We start from the raw sequence: 15,776 nt of genomic DNA, 5'->3' as shown, positions 1-15,776 counted from the left end.
ATAATTGTCAGCCTACCTTTTCAGTGTTAGGAAGAGTTTGAGTCCTGGTAAAGGTGTCTCCTCCGTTAATACTGATCAGTTCTGCTTCTACAGGCGGAAAGGGCGTGGGAAATACCACCATGTCACTCTTGAGCGTGTCTGAGCTGAAGCAAACGTCGTACTGCTGAGTCGCTTTGGAGTAAGACCAGCTCCCATCAGGGTGGGTGGTGATCATCGGGGCGCCGTACCTGTCGAAATGTCCGTCTGTCTGTCTGTGGCATCTGAAGACCACTAAAGTGACCAAGCTGAGCAGAAAGACCAGCGACACGGCAACAATGGCGATGAGCAGATACAAGTGCAAGTCGGAGAAGCTCTCCTCCTTGATGGGCACGTGTCTGAACTGAGTGTGGTGGATGTCAGCTGTGCTTTCAAGCACCACCACATCAAGAGACACAGTTGCTGACAGGGGGGCTTCTCCGTTATCACACACCGACACCACCAAGGGGTGACTTTTCAGGTCATTGTCACTCATTCGTCTCTTGGTGCGAATCTCCCCGGTGCTGGTTCCGATCCGGAAGAGGTTGTTGTTGCCTTTGGGCTCAGACAGGTGATAGGAGAGCAGTGCGTTGTAGCCAGAGTCTGCATCCACCGCCCTGATCTTGGCCACAAAGTATCCCGCCTCAGCAGAATAGGGGATACTCTCGCTGTTGACGGAACCATGCTCAGAATAGGGAGCCAAAATGGCTGGACTGTTGTCATTCTCATCCAAGATAAAAACATTGACAGTCATGTTGCTGCTGAGTGGAGGAACACCAGAGTCTGTGGCCTGAACTTTAAACTGAAACGTCTTTAACTGCTCATAGTCAAAAGATTGCAAACTGACAATGTCTCCACTCTCTGGGTTGATGTTAAGGAGTGATGGAATTGGAATATTCCTTGGAGCATTATCTAACAACTCGTATGAAACTTTTGCATTTGTGTCCAAATCAGGATCAACTGCATTTATGGAACAGAGCGAATATCCACTTGGAGTATTTTCTTTGACATACACATTCATAACAGGTTCCATAAAACGAGGTGCATTATCGTTAACATCAGAAACATGAACAGTAATGATCCTTTTAGTGGACAGAGGGGGACTTCCTTCATCTGTGGCTAGGATGGAGACATCATAAAAAGAGACGTTTTCTCTGTCTAGTGCTCCATCAACTACTAAAGAATAATCATTTTTGTAGTTAGATTTCAGTTTAAAGGGAACAGATCCAACAACCTCACAGTTGGTTACACCGTTGTTCCCACCATCCTTATCACTCACTGTAACCAAAGCAACAATTGTGCCCAATTCTGCATTTTCTTTTATAGGCGTCATCAGTGACGTCACCGTTATTTCAGGGGCATTGTCATTCACATCTATAGTTTCTATCAGCAATTTAGCATGTGCACTACGAGGAACGGTGCCTTGATCCATTGCTTGTATCCTGACTTCATAAGCAGGAGTCTCTTCATAATTTAAAGTGCCTTTCACAGTGATTTCCCCCGTTTCAGCATTTAGATTAAAAACATTTGATGGATCATTGTTGCCTCGTTTAATAAAGGAATACGTGATCTTACTGTTCATGCCGTCGTCTAAATCCGTTGCATTTAATTTAATCACGACTGAGCCCTGCGCGGCATCTTCGCTCAGACGCACTTTATAAAGCGACTTACTAAACGTGGGCACGTTGTCGTTAACATCGAGCACATTCACGCGTATTTGCAACGAGCCAGATTTGGAAGGTTTACCCCCGTCGACAGCGGTGAGCCTGAGCGTAACAAATGATTGTTTTTCTCGATCTAAAGATTTGTGCAGTACCAATTCTGCAGACACACCATGGTCTCCTCCGCTCTGCACATCCAGCGTAAAATGTTCATTATTGTTTATCTTATAGCTACTCACGGAATTACTGCCTAAATCTGCGTCCACAGCCACCGGGAGGAGGTACCGCTCCCCCGGTAAAGCTGATTCAGAAATGTTCAAAGTGTATGCGTTTTCTATAAACGCTGGCGAATTGTCATTTATATCCAAAATAATGATCTCAATGCGGTGTGCCGTCATCGGATTGTTTAACACAGCTTGTATCCTCAACATACATTTTGCCACGTTCGGACAGAGCTCCTCCCTGTCTATTCTTTCTTTCACAAATAAGTTACCGCTCTGTAAATTCACGTTGAAATACTCTTTACTGTAGCTGGAAACCACACGCAGATCTCTGGTGTCCAATTCATGCACATTTAGGTTTAAATCCTTGGCGATGTTGCCCACCACGAAGCCTTTGTTCGCCTCCTCGTTAACGGAGTAGGACAATTGCGAAGCGGACGAGCCATGAAAACAAAGCAAAGCAAAGAAAATCCAGTAACTGTGCCTTTGTTGACGCATCCTCATCGTCAATGCAGCAAAATTAACAGACCACCGTCCATCATACATCCACATTGAGAAAATGTAATCCTTTTTAGCATTACTGTTGAGAGGTTGCCGTGCGTTCCCGTGCGCCTTCTGCGCATGACGATTTCTTTCTTCTTTTTTTTTTTCCCGTACAGGGCAGAGTTAGATGGTTGAGGGGCAGTCTCGTCAAGGTATCAAATCTACGGTCTCTTGCGACCCCGTGTGGTGAAATTAAGGTAAATCTGTCATAGCTGACACCGCGCAAAAACAATGTCCTATGAGCAAAAATTACCTTTAAAAAAATCACATGAATAGGCCTGACACCTGATAACGCTAGAAAATGTAAAATGTCATAAGTCACTGTAAAGTTATTGTAACATGTTTTTAAAACACTACACAGCAAGAGTATAAACATAATTTTCTACCCTCATTAAATAGTTGCTGACATGAATCTGCCTGACTGTCATGCAGCCGGTGTCCAGTTGCCATTTAGTGACAGTATGAATGTGACTGACTGTGAATGGTGATCTGTTTCTACATGTAACCTGTGAAAGATGGCGACCAATCCGGCGGTCGTGGTCCATCTTTCTCGCCAAATTTAACATAGGCCAACACTCTCCTCGGCTCTAAACTGGATAAGCAGTATATATACATATAATTGACGGCCGGTTTCCTAATCTGATGATACCCATGCATGAACGTGCATAACATAAGGTTCAGAACCACGGATAGTGACATTTCAGACTTGCTTTTTTTTTTTTTTTTTTTTTTTTTAACAGCCAAATACAAAATGGGTGGCTATATGAAGTAGAGTAAAAGTTTAGTGCCACTGATAGAACCACAGTTGGTCAGTATTAGAAGGAACACACAAGGCTTTCGTCTTAAACCAACACCGGCAGGCCGTATAGCAGCACTACGGCCTTACATGAAGCGAAAACTGCAGGAGAAAACCACGGATTCCTCCACTTGGGAGTGGTCCTCATTACTTGCTCTTTGTATAACATTTGCTTTAAGAACATATCTTTGTTTGAGTTGACCAAGAGACTGTGAGTATATGTTTGCCCCCCCCTGCCAAAAAATGATTGTTCAGGCTTCACATCTCTTCAAAATTAAGAAACAAAAAAATACAAACTGTCAGCCTACCTTCTCAGTGTTAGGAAGAGTTTGAGTCCTGGTAAATGTGTCCCCTCCATTAATACTAATCAGTTCTGCTTCTACAGGCGGAAAGGGCGTGGGAAAAACCACCATGTCACTCTTGAGGGTGTCTGAGCTGAAGCACACGTCGTACTGCTGAGTTGCTTTGGAGTAAGACCAGCTCCCATCAGGGTGGGTGGTGATCATCGGGGCGCCGTACCTGTCGAAATGTCCGTCTGTCTGTCTGTGGCATTTGAAGACCACTAAAGTGACAAGGCTGAGCAAAAAGACCAGCGACACGGCCACAATGGCGATTAGCAAGTACAAGTGCAAGTCAGAGAATCTCTCCTCCTTGATGGGCACGTGTCTGAACTGAGTGTGGTGGATGTCAGCTGTGCTTTCAAGCACCACCACGTCAAGAGACACAGTCACTGACAGGGAGGCTTCTCCGTTATCACACACCGACACCACCAACGGGTGACTTTTCAAGTCATTGTCACTCATTCGCCTCTTGGTGCGAATCTCCCCGGTGCTGGTTCCGATCCGGAAGAGGTTGTTGTTGCCTTTGGGCTCAGACAAGTGATAGGAGAGCAACGCATTGTAGCCAGAGTCTGCATCCACTGCCCTGATCTTGGCCACAAAGTATCCCGCCTCAGCAGAATAGGGGATGCTCTCGCTGTTGACGGAGCCATGTTCAGAATAGGGAGCCAAAATTGAAGGGCTGTTGTCATTCTCATCAAGAATAAAAACGTTTACAGTCACGTTGCTGCTGAGCGGAGGAACACCAGAGTCTGCGGCCTGAACTTTAAAATGAAACATCTTTAACTTCTCATAGTCGAAAGATTGCAAACTGACAATGTCTCCACTCTCTGAGTTGATGTTAAGGAGTGATGAAATTGGAATATTCCTTGGAGAATTATCTAACAACGCGTATGAAACTTTTGCATTTGCATCTAAATCAGGATCAACTGCACTTATTGAACAAAGCGAATATCCACTTGGGGTATTTTCTTTGACGTACACATTAATAACATGTTCCATGAAACGAGGTGCATTATCGTTAACATCAGAAACATGAACAGTAATGATTCTTCTCGTGGACAGAGGTGGACTTCCGTCATCTGTGGCTACGATCGAGACATTATAAAGAGAGACGTTTTCTCTGTCTAGTGCTCCATCAACTACTAAAGAATAATCATTTTTGTAGTTAGACTTCAGTTTAAAGGGAACTGATCCAACAACCTTACAGATGGTTACACCGTTGTTTCCACCATCCTTATCACTCACTGTAACCAAAGCGACAATTGTGCCCAATTCTGCGTTTTCTTTTACAGGCGTCATCAGTGATGTCACTGTTATTTCAGGGGCATTGTCATTCACATCGATTATTTCTATCAGCAATTTAGCATGTGCACTACGAGGAACAGGGCCTTGATCCATTGCTTGAATCCTGACTTCATAAGCAGGAGTCTCTTCAAAATCTAATCTATCTTTTACGGCGATTTCTCCCGTTTCTGCATTTAAATCAAAAATGTTTTCATTATTGCTTCGTTTAATCAAGGAATACACAATCTTACTGTTCATTCCTTCGTCTAAATCAGTTGCATTTAATTTAATTACAACTGAGCCCTGCGCTGCGTTTTCACTCACACGAACTTTATAAAGTGACTTGCTAAAAACAGGAGTGTTATCATTTACATCCATGACTACTACTTTGATATGCATTACGCCCGATCTAATAGGTTTTCCTCCATCTAAAGCAGTAAGAGTGAGTTCATGAATAGGCTGTTTCTCTCGATCTAACGCTTTGTGCAGCACCAGCTCTGCAGACACGCCGTGTTCGCCACCATTCTGCACATCCAGCGTAAAATATTCATTTGGACTCAATGTGTACGTCTTTACTGAATTGCCTCCCGTATCTAAATCCACTGCCTCTGGGAGGAAATATCTTTCACCCGGTGCTACGGATTCAGATATCTTTAAGATGTGTAAATCTTCCTCAAATTTTGGCGAGTTGTCGTTCACATCCAAAACATGAACGTCAATGCGGTGCACACTCATCGGGTTGCTCAGCACAGCCTGTATTCTCACAAAGCATTGCGCCGCGCCGGGACAAAGCTCCTCCCTGTCTATTCTGTCGTTAACAAAGAGGTTCCCCGTCCGTAGATCGACCTCAATATATTTCTTACTGTGACTAGAAACAATACGCAGGTCTCTGTTGCGCAGCTCTTGCAAATTGAGGTTCAAATCCTTGGCGATATTCCCCACCACCGTGCCTTTGTTCATCTCCTCGGAAATGGAGTAAGAAAATTGTGAAGCAGCGCAATCACAAAAAAGAAGCATGGCAACGATGTAAATCCATAACTCCTCCGTCCCCATTGTTGTACAATAAACAGCAATCCGACTAGTAATGTAGTTCCAGTGTTTGCATATCCGACACCAACAAAAATCTCCGACGATTACAGCAGTTCTTCTCGGCAAATGAAACCCGAGTGACTGTCAAAACGGCAGCCAATGACAGTTTTACCTCGCCCGAGTGAGGAGCGATATGCATTTACTTATCTGTGGTCTTAGTGCGACATCGTGTGGCCAATTATTGCTGAACATTAAAACGGCAACATGTTTTGAACGACCAGTGTGTAAAACACGTGTAAACAGTATTGTTGGTTTATAGCTATAGTGAAATAAATAAGTAAATATATGTTGCTATATTTTGCACCCAACCACAACTATATATGGTCCTGTTTGGATAATCTATTGCTGTGACCAGTGATGTCCGATTTGGAATATTTACCACTTAAAAACCTTTTATTGTTCTGAAGCTTTTAGAAATATAATATTTGGTGATGTATGTCTATCAATTGAAAATGTACTGTACAGCCAACAACCACCAGTGTTCAGATAGTATCATTTGTAAATACAACTGAGAATAATATACACACAATAAAATTGTGCATCCAATGATCTCCCCAAACATTCACAGGCTTTATAAAGACACATTTTACTCTTCAAGTTCCATGGAAAGTGCTACTCTAGCAAGCGGGGAAATAACAGTACTTCAATCACCCATTCATACGAACGTAAACCACGACCAATGGCTCATCTGCCCCCTTCCACAAACAAGCAAAAAAAAAAAAAAAAAAAAAATCATAATGGGCATGAGTTCCCTTCAACTTTTAAAACATCCGATAGAAGTCATAACTTTGAGCAATTAGATAAGTTGATGGGAAATTAACGGTTTTCATTTCGATAGATATTTGTCGTCCTTGCTACTTGACCGCAATATCTTGCAAGAATTAGCATAAATGACAAAAACAAAATAATATGAATAGAAAAATAATCATCGCTATACTTAATCAACCTGCATATTCTCTAAGACATAAGCAACATATACTTTTGGATTGTACGTTACTCGCTTCAAAACTGGGCTAACAACAACATTTTGGGGTTAAAAATTAATACAACTTCTTGTGTTGTTTTGTACAAAACAACCCAACATTTTTTTTTTTTGTAAGAGTAACACAAAGTAGGGTCAAACTGACCCACCTTTCTGGGTCGGTCCAATTTTCAATCTGAGAAAGATTTACAAAAAAAATAAGGGTTTTGAACAGGGGTGTGTAGACTATTTTTCATATGAAATGTTTAAGTACGCAGTATGAATACATTATAAATCTATAAGTACACAAATCTACATTAATAAATGTTCAGCCTACCTTCTCACTGTTAGGTAAAGTCTGAGTCCTGGTAAAGGTGTCTCCTCCATTAATACTGATCAGTTCTGCCTCTACAGGCGGAAAAGGCGTGGGAAAAACCACCATGTCACTCTTGAGCGTGTCTGAGCTGAAGCACACGTCGTACTGCTGAGTCGCTTTGGAGTAAGACCAGCTCCCGTCAGGGTGGGTGGTGATCATCGGGGCACCGTACCTGTCGAAATGTCCCTCCGTCTGTCTGTGGCACCTGAAGGCCACTAAAGTGACCAGACTGAGCAGGAAGACCAGTGACACGGCCACAATGGCGATGAGCAGGTACAAGTGCAAGTCGGAGAAGCTCTCCTCCTTGATGGGCACGTGTCTGAATTGAGTGTGGATGTCGGCTGTGTTTTCAAGCACCACCACGTCAAGAGACACAGTCGCTGACAGGGGGGCTTCGCCGTTATCACACACCGACACCACCAAGGGGTGACTTTTCAGGTCATTGTCACTCATTCGCCTCTTGGTGCGAATCTCCCCGGTGCTGGTTCCGATCCGGAAGAGGTTGTTGTTCCCTTTGGGCTCAGATAGGTGATAGGACAGCAGCGCATTGTAGCCAGAGTCTGCATCCACTGCCCTGATCTTGGCCACAAAGTATCCTGCCTCAGCAGAGTAGGGGATGCTCTCGCTGTTGACGGAGCCATGCTCAGAATAGGGAGCCAAAATGGCCGGACTGTTGTCGTTCTCATCCAGAATAAAAACGTTTACAGTCACGTTGCTGCTGAGTGGAGGAACTCCAGAATCTCTCGCCTGAACTTTAAATTGAAACGTTTTTAACTTCTCAAAGTCAAAAGACTGCAAACTGACTATATCTCCACTCTCTGAGTTGATGTTTATCAGTGAAGCTGTTTGTGTAGTTTTCAAAGGACTATCAATCAAGTGATAAGATGCTCTTCCATTTTCAAGTAAATCAGCATCTGTAGTTGTCAAAGTGTAAATAGTTGTTCCGACTGCACTATTCTCCTTGATGTACACATTAATTACAGGCTCCATGAATTGAGGTGGATTGTCATTGATATCAGAAACTAGAACGGTGATTACGTGTGTAGTGGACTGAGGCGGCGTTCCTTCATCAGTAGCTGTAAGCGCAACAAGATACTGAGAGATGGCCTCTCTATCAAGAGGCCCGTCAACTAACAATGAGTAGTAATTCTTATAATTGAATTTTAATATAAATGGCACATTGCCAACAATTTTACACTTTGTTTGGCCATTTTTGCCCCCATCCCTATCAGTAATCATCACCATGGCAACAGCAGTGCCGATCTCGGCGCCCTCTTTCACGGGACTCATGAGAGATGACACAGTGATTTCCGGGGCATTGTCATTCACGTCAATGACTTCCACTAAAACTTTGCTGTGCGCCAAGCGAGGAGGAACGCCTTTGTCCCGCACTTGAACGCGAATCTCATACGCTTGAGTTTCCTCATAATCAATATCACCTTTAACGGTGATTTCTCCTGTATTTTCATTCAGGGCAAACGTGTTATCAGGGTTAAAACGCCCTCTTTCTGCAAAAGAAAACGTGAGTTGTCCATTTACGCCATCGTCCAAATCAGTAGCAGACAATGTTAATAACGCAGTGCCAACATCTGCATTTTCAACAACTTGGACCTTGTAGAGAGATTTGCTAAACAACGGGGAATTGTCGTTGACATCCAGGACATTTATTTGGATTTGTACGGTCCCTGACTTTGGAGGCTTTCCTCCATCAATAGCAATAAGCGTGAGGTGAACTACAGCCTGCTTTTCTCGATCTAAAGCTTTCTGCAGTAATAACTCGGCAGACACGCTGTCGCCGTTATTTTGAACGTCCAAAACAAAGAATTCATTCGGGTTTAATTTATAGTTCTTAACGGTGTTGACGCCGACGTCTGCGTCATGTGCCAGTGGAAGTAGATGCCTCTCCCCGATTAAATAATTTTCAGATATGTCTATCGCTGTAATCTCTTGATTAAAAACCGGAGCGTTGTCATTAATATCGTTAATAACAACCTCAATTTGGTGGAGCCTGCGTGGGTTACTTAATGCAGCCTCTATATTTATAGAACATTTCAACACATTCGGACACAGCTCCTCTCTGTCTATTCTCTCGCTAACAAACAATACTCCAGATTCTAGATTAACGTCAAAATATCGCTTTTTGTATGCGGAGTTGATGTGAAGACCCGTTGACTGGAGTTGCTGCACGCTGAGGTTTAAATCCTTAACGAGATTTCCCACCGCGGTCCCTTTGTCTACCTCCTCCGAGATGGAGTAGGAGATCTGAGCTGTGGTCGAGCCGCACAGACAAAGCAGAGTGAAAAACAGACCCCGGACGGTAACCCATTGGTCCCGAGAAGAAGCCATTCCTTTTCAAATACGCAACATCAATCCCGTTTTGTCTTCGGTATGTCCACAGGAAAATAAAAAATACAAATCCGTTTATGTAGACCTATCTTTTGCCACTTATACGTTCCCCTGGTGTGGCTGCTTATAATTGTGTTGACTCGACGCTGAACACTCCCCATTTATGACGTTTTTTTTGTCAGATGAGTTTCTGCACACCAGACACATTTTTAGTACGGTCTCCAGCGTCATCTTGCGACCGTTGTGGTGAAATGCAGTTTAAGTCACGTGGAAGATTTTTAAATATACATCCTTTCCTGATAAGTTAAGGAAACTGGCCAGCAAACCAGCTTTGTGCACGAGGAATGTATAACGAGTACAATAAATTAAGACAGTAGGCTACATTGTGTGCTGTTGTTAAAGAAATCAATAATTAAATTGTATATTACACCCCTAAAATAATTATATTATATTAATTTGACCCGAATTTTGCTTGCAAAAAGAAAAACAAAAAATTGGGGATCGTTTTTTTTTATTTTTTTACAAAAATAGAAGCTGGGTCAATTCGACCAATTGTTTAAATTTTAACCGAAATTGGGGCGTTTTAGACCCAGCAGTTTTAAGAGTGTAATGTACAGGATATCATGCACTTCAGAACCACGGAGAGCGATTCAACAGCCTTTCTAAACCTATTTTTAAAGCAGAGGTTTGAGAACCCAAAAATTCTACTCAGATGTCAGCACTTCAGTTTTGAGTCAATCAGTTGATTTAAATAGCAATTTTCATCCTTAAGTATACAATGCATTATGTAATACTTTATACTACAGGTGTCCAAAGGCGAATGACTCAAAGCTTGCCCTGTTTACAAACACAACATAAATGAACCAATTGAAGACCTTAATAATATCCTCCAAAAATATTATACATTTATCTAAATAACACATTGAGAGCTCCCTATAACTTATATCCGTGATCTCCTGCAGGCCCCTCCCGTACTTCTGACCACATTTACTGCTAACACAGAGTAGCAAAGCCAGCAACACAAAAGTGAAGCATACTGATGTGTCAGGCAGGGGACAAGGCGAAGGACTCGGATGCAGAGTCGTATCTATCTGGGATTTATTCCAGCAAGCACTCAGAGCAAAAGTACAAAACAAAGCGCCTCTTGCGAGGGAAAACACGGGGCAAAAAGTACAAACAAAAGGCGTCGCACTGTGGCGAGTCAAAAGGCGAAAAGTACAAATCAAAACGCCTCTTTCGAGGGAAAACGTGTAGCAAAAAGTACCAACAAAAGGAGTCGCACTGGAACGAGACAAAAAGGCGCTGGAGACCCAGGCACAACCAAAAGCGTCGCTCGGCGGCGAGACAAAAAGGAGAGTTCTTTCAGAGAGTTCGGACATCAAGGAATCGCTGGTGGTCGGGACGAGGCTAGACACACTGGCACAAGACAAGGGGAAGACACGGACTAAATACACACAAACGGGCGGGGACACAGGTGATGACAATTAGTATCGATTACGCGGGTGCACACAATCGGGATCAGGGAAGACAAGACAACCAACACCGAGGAAGGAAACACGAACTGAAACGGAAGGAATGACAAAATAAAACCGGAAGTAAAGTTACGACAATTGACGAGACAAAAAACTGAAAAAATAAACGCGACCGCATGACATGATGTTCCACTAAGGTTTTAACTGCTTGCAGATGCCTTGTTTTTATTGTTGGATATAGGTAAAAGCAACAGCATAAAACAAATGGGAGTCCCTAAAAGTAGACAAATAGCATAGCAACTTTAGCCGTAAATGTGAAAACGTGAGCTACAACAGAAAGCCATCATCTACATCAGTACCTTGTTCATGTTCGAGCTAGGTGCCTACAAAGGTCTGCTGCATCGGACAGCAACAACATAAAACTGCTTGTCAATCAGTAACACATCAAATCAGTGACCCTTTTTTTTTTTTAGAATGGGGAAGCCTCTCCCTATTGTCAAGTACTTCTTGTGGTTATGCACTTCAAAAACTACCACAAAAGCACTAAAATAAAAGCACGGGGCAGAAAAAGTATGAGTAAAAAAAAATAGAACATGGCGAGAACTGGATTTTACCATTAGAAAAGGTTGTCATATTAAAATAAATAGATGAACATTGTTTAATCCTACAAAAGCAAGGACAAGCCTATACATATCGTACTACTAAATATAGTTGCTCTTACTAGTGTATATTTAGGGTACCTTATTTTGTATCTTTAGATATTTTATCATTTTTAAAAAGGAACACCTAAATAATTGATATTTGAATGTAAAAAAAAAGCTGTGAATATCCCTATTTATTTAAATTGGTGAAAATTTCTTACCTTCTCAGTATTAGGTAATGTTTGAGTCCTTGTAAAGGTGTCCCCTCCGTTAATACTAATCAGTTCTGCTTCTACAGGTGGAAAGGGCGTGGGAAAAACCACCATGTCACTCTTGAGCGTGTCTGAGCTGAAGCACACGTCGTACTGCTGAGTCGCTTTGGAGTAAGACCAGCTCCCGTCGGGGTGGGTGGTGATCATCGGGGCGCCGTACCTGTCGAAATGTCCCTCCGTCTGTCTGTGGCATTTGAAGGCCACTAAAGTGACCAGACTGAGCAGGAAGACCAGCGACACGGCCACAATGGCGATGAGCAGGTACAAGTGCAAGTCAGAAAAGCTCTCCTCCTTGATGGGCACGTGTCTGAACTGAGTGTGGTGGATGTCAGCTGTGCTTTCAAGCACTACTACGTCAAGAGAGACAGTCGCTGACAGGGGGGCTTCTCCGTTATCACACACCGACACCACCAAGGGGTGACTTTTCAGGTCATTGTCACTCATTCGCCTCTTGGTGCGAATCTCCCCGGTGCTGGTTCCGATCCGGAAGAGGTTGTTGTTGCCTTTGGGCTCAGACAGGTGATAGGAGAGCAGCGCGTTGTAGCCAGAGTCTGCATCCACTGCCCTGATCTTGGCCACAAAGTATCCCGCCTCAGCAGAATAGGGGATGCTCTCGCTGTTGACGGAGCCATGCTCAGAATAGGGAGCCAAAATGGTCGGACTGTTGTCATTCTCATCCAGGATAAAAACGTTGACAGTCACATTGCTGCTGAGGGGAGGAACACCAGAGTCCGTGGCCTGAACTTTGAACTGAAATGTCTTTATCATTTCATAGTCAAAAGACTGCAAACTGACAATGTCTCCATTCTCTGAGTTGATATTTATCATTGTAGTTACTGGCACAGAGTGTGTCGTACTGGGCAAAAATGAGTAAGTCACATGACCATTTTGATCAACGTCATCATCCAATGCAGTCACTTTATGTATTACTGCCCCTGGTGAAGTATTTTCTCTGATGTAAACATTAATGAGAGGCTCTGAGAAGTGAGGTGCATTGTCATTAACATCTGAGATGTGCACACTTATAGAATATGTGCTGGACAGAGGTGGAGAACCTTCATCTATCGCAATAATGCTGATATTGTAAACAGATACGCTCTCTCTGTCAAGAGGACCACCAACAACCAATGAATAATAATTTTTATAATTTGATTCAAGTTTGAAAGGCACATCATTAGTAATTTTACTTTGCACATGACCATTTTCCCCTCCATCTTTATCTAGGACTGAAACAAGAGCAACAGCAGTGCCAATTGTTGCATCTTCTTTCACTGTGTGTAACAATGATGTAACTGAAATTTCAGGGGCATTGTCATTGACATCCAAAACCTCAATCAATAATTTGGCATGTGATGTTTTAGGAAAACCAGCCCCATCGCTGGCTTGTACTCTTATCTCAAAATTGCTCCTCTCTTCAAAATTTAAATTCTTTATGTTGGTAATAGTCCCGCTTGTTTTATCTATTGCAAACAAATCATTCTGATTTCCTCGGCCCACCTCACTGAAGGAGAAAAACACTTGTCCATTTTGTCCTGCATCTAAATCCGTTGCATTTAATGTCATTATTGACGTGCCGATCTCAATGTTCTCACGTACGCTAGCTTTGTAAAGGCTTTGACTAAAGACTGGAGCATTATCATTAATATCCAGCACATTCACCACAATAGTCATTGTACCCGATTTAGCTGGTGTTCCTCCATCAATAGCAGTCAATGTGAGTCTGATCACGGCCTGCTTTTCTCGGTCTAAAAGCTTTTGAAGCACTAATTCTGGCGTCACACTCTCACCTTTCTGTGCCTCAAGAGAGAAATGTTCATTTGGGCTTAATTTGTATGAATTGACCGTATTTTTACCAACATCTGCATCATGAGCTGGGTAAAGGGGAAACTTTGTGCTCAATTCGGTGTTTTCCGTAATATTTAATACCTGTGATCTGCTTAAGAATGTTGGATAATTGTCATTCACATCTAATATTGTTATTTCAATGCGATGTAATTTTAACGGATTATTAATGACGGCTTCAACACTGAGTGAACATTTGACTTCATCTCCGCACAGTTCCTCTCGATCTATTCTCTCATTCACATAGAGAAGGCCAGTCTTTAAATTTACCTCGAAATATTTCCTCTTAGCTCCCGCAACAATTTGAAACATGCGGGACTCCAAATCCTGGACATTCAAGCTCAAGTCCTTGGCAATATTTCCCACAACGGTCCCCACGTTCACCTCCTCCGCCACCGAGTAAGAAAGCTGGCCGCTTACGACTTCCCAGTAACAATCCAGCAACACGAAGAGCAAATACGTCCGCAAAGCGCCCCATCTGCCAGGCGCGTGCATCTTTCCATACATCCTCTTAAGGTAAAAAAAAGAAAAAAAGAGAGAGATAGAAATAGTGCAAAAAATGACAACACTCGCCACTCGGTATGACGAAAAAAACAGAACAGACGGAATTAATTTTGCCGTCGCATCAGTCTCTTTCACCGCCTGAGCTTCTTTGTTCGAATGACGAAAAACAGCACGTACTTTTGGGAGGAGCCCGGCGCCGAGGATGAAAGTGCGTCAATGCCACGGTCCACTGTGTCCTCTAGCGGACATTTGCAGTAACTACAGTCAAAATCACACGACTATAATGCATAGACCGCGAATATTCACTAAATAACTAAACTATAAAATAAAATTTTTGAAATACAGTTTGACCGCAGAGTGTGATATAAATACCTGTCAGTTCAATCTTGAAATACAACTGAATAGGAAGGTGCAACAAAATCTCCTCCAACAATTTAGTCACTCAAATAGTGTTACTTTCTTCAAGACAAACAAATGATTGTCTGGAGTTTTCCGAATAGCCTCATGCCTTTTCCACCGCCATGTATCTATGAAATGACGTGTACTTAATTCTACAAAATGCAAATGTATATGTATAGTTCCCTGAATAAACGTATTCACATTTAACTCTGACAAAACGCTGTTTCATAAAAATGCGCCGTGGCTGAAAAAACTGCGCAACACGCAGAATATAGTTCACGTTTTTACTGAACTTCCAGGCACACGTTCACACTGCACACTCTCTGTACAGGTTGTGGTTCCTCTTTTCTAACACGAATCCTGCGTACGCCCTCTAGGGGTAAACTCCGAAAACAACATATAACACAGGCATCAGCACTAAGTGCATTCTTCTGGAAATCATATACTTCTGAAAGATTTATATAGGATGCGAGTATACCACACATAAACACCAATGAAAACATTTTGTTCAGTACCATGGACAGCACATCTCAAAATACAAGACGAAGAAACTTGAGCACTAACTTTTTTTTTTTTTGTATTTCAAGAAGTAAAAAATTCTATAGATGGGTCAATGCTGATGAATAAAATAAACACCCTTTTAGTGCCCCAACAAACTCCAATGTCAATTCCTCAACAGGGTATTACGTTTACCTTACCAGCATACAAAACGTATATGTACAGCATACTCAAAGCACCACACGTTTTCCTTGTTTAAGACATTTCTTAATGATATGGACTGCATAGTAAGACAACAAAAGCGTTTTTTCTAGCATAAGACAACAAAAGCGTTTTTTCTAGCAAACTCCCAGACTTCAATTATTGCATCATTACTAAACTCAGTGTTAACCCCTTACTAGTTGTTTTTGAAAAGACCATCATAACTTAAAAGTGTTGAGCAGTTTTTTTCATAAATGCACAAAACAGCTAGCAACAAATACAATAAAGTGGCCCTGAAGTACAAAGATATGTAC

General features: G+C 42.4%; 1 protein-coding gene across 26 annotated transcripts in view; it reads right to left on the bottom strand.

Moving 5' to 3' along the window:
* LOC125985658 (protocadherin alpha-C2) overlaps positions 1–15,776 on the bottom strand; it is a 150,099-nt gene that overhangs the window by 33,884 nt on the left and 100,439 nt on the right. The window contains exons 1-2 of one of the 26 annotated variants that reach the window (XM_049748913.2): positions 11,287–11,934; positions 7,249–10,669 (exon numbers count right to left, since the gene is read on the bottom strand). The exons of 21 other annotated variants lie outside the window; for them this stretch is intronic. In XM_049748913.2, the coding sequence (XP_049604870.1) occupies positions 7,249–9,633 (2,385 nt within the window). In that variant the 5' untranslated portion in view covers positions 9,634–10,669; positions 11,287–11,934. 4 more of the 26 variants (XM_049748819.2, XM_068652229.1, XM_049748971.1 and 1 more) reach the window with 4 other exon arrangements.

The sequence above is a fragment of the Syngnathus scovelli genome, chromosome 1 (genome assembly GCF_024217435.2).
Source record: "Syngnathus scovelli strain Florida chromosome 1, RoL_Ssco_1.2, whole genome shotgun sequence".
Lineage (NCBI taxonomy): Eukaryota > Metazoa > Chordata > Actinopteri > Syngnathiformes > Syngnathidae > Syngnathus > Syngnathus scovelli.
This window is presented reverse-complemented; position numbering and strand designations above follow the sequence as displayed.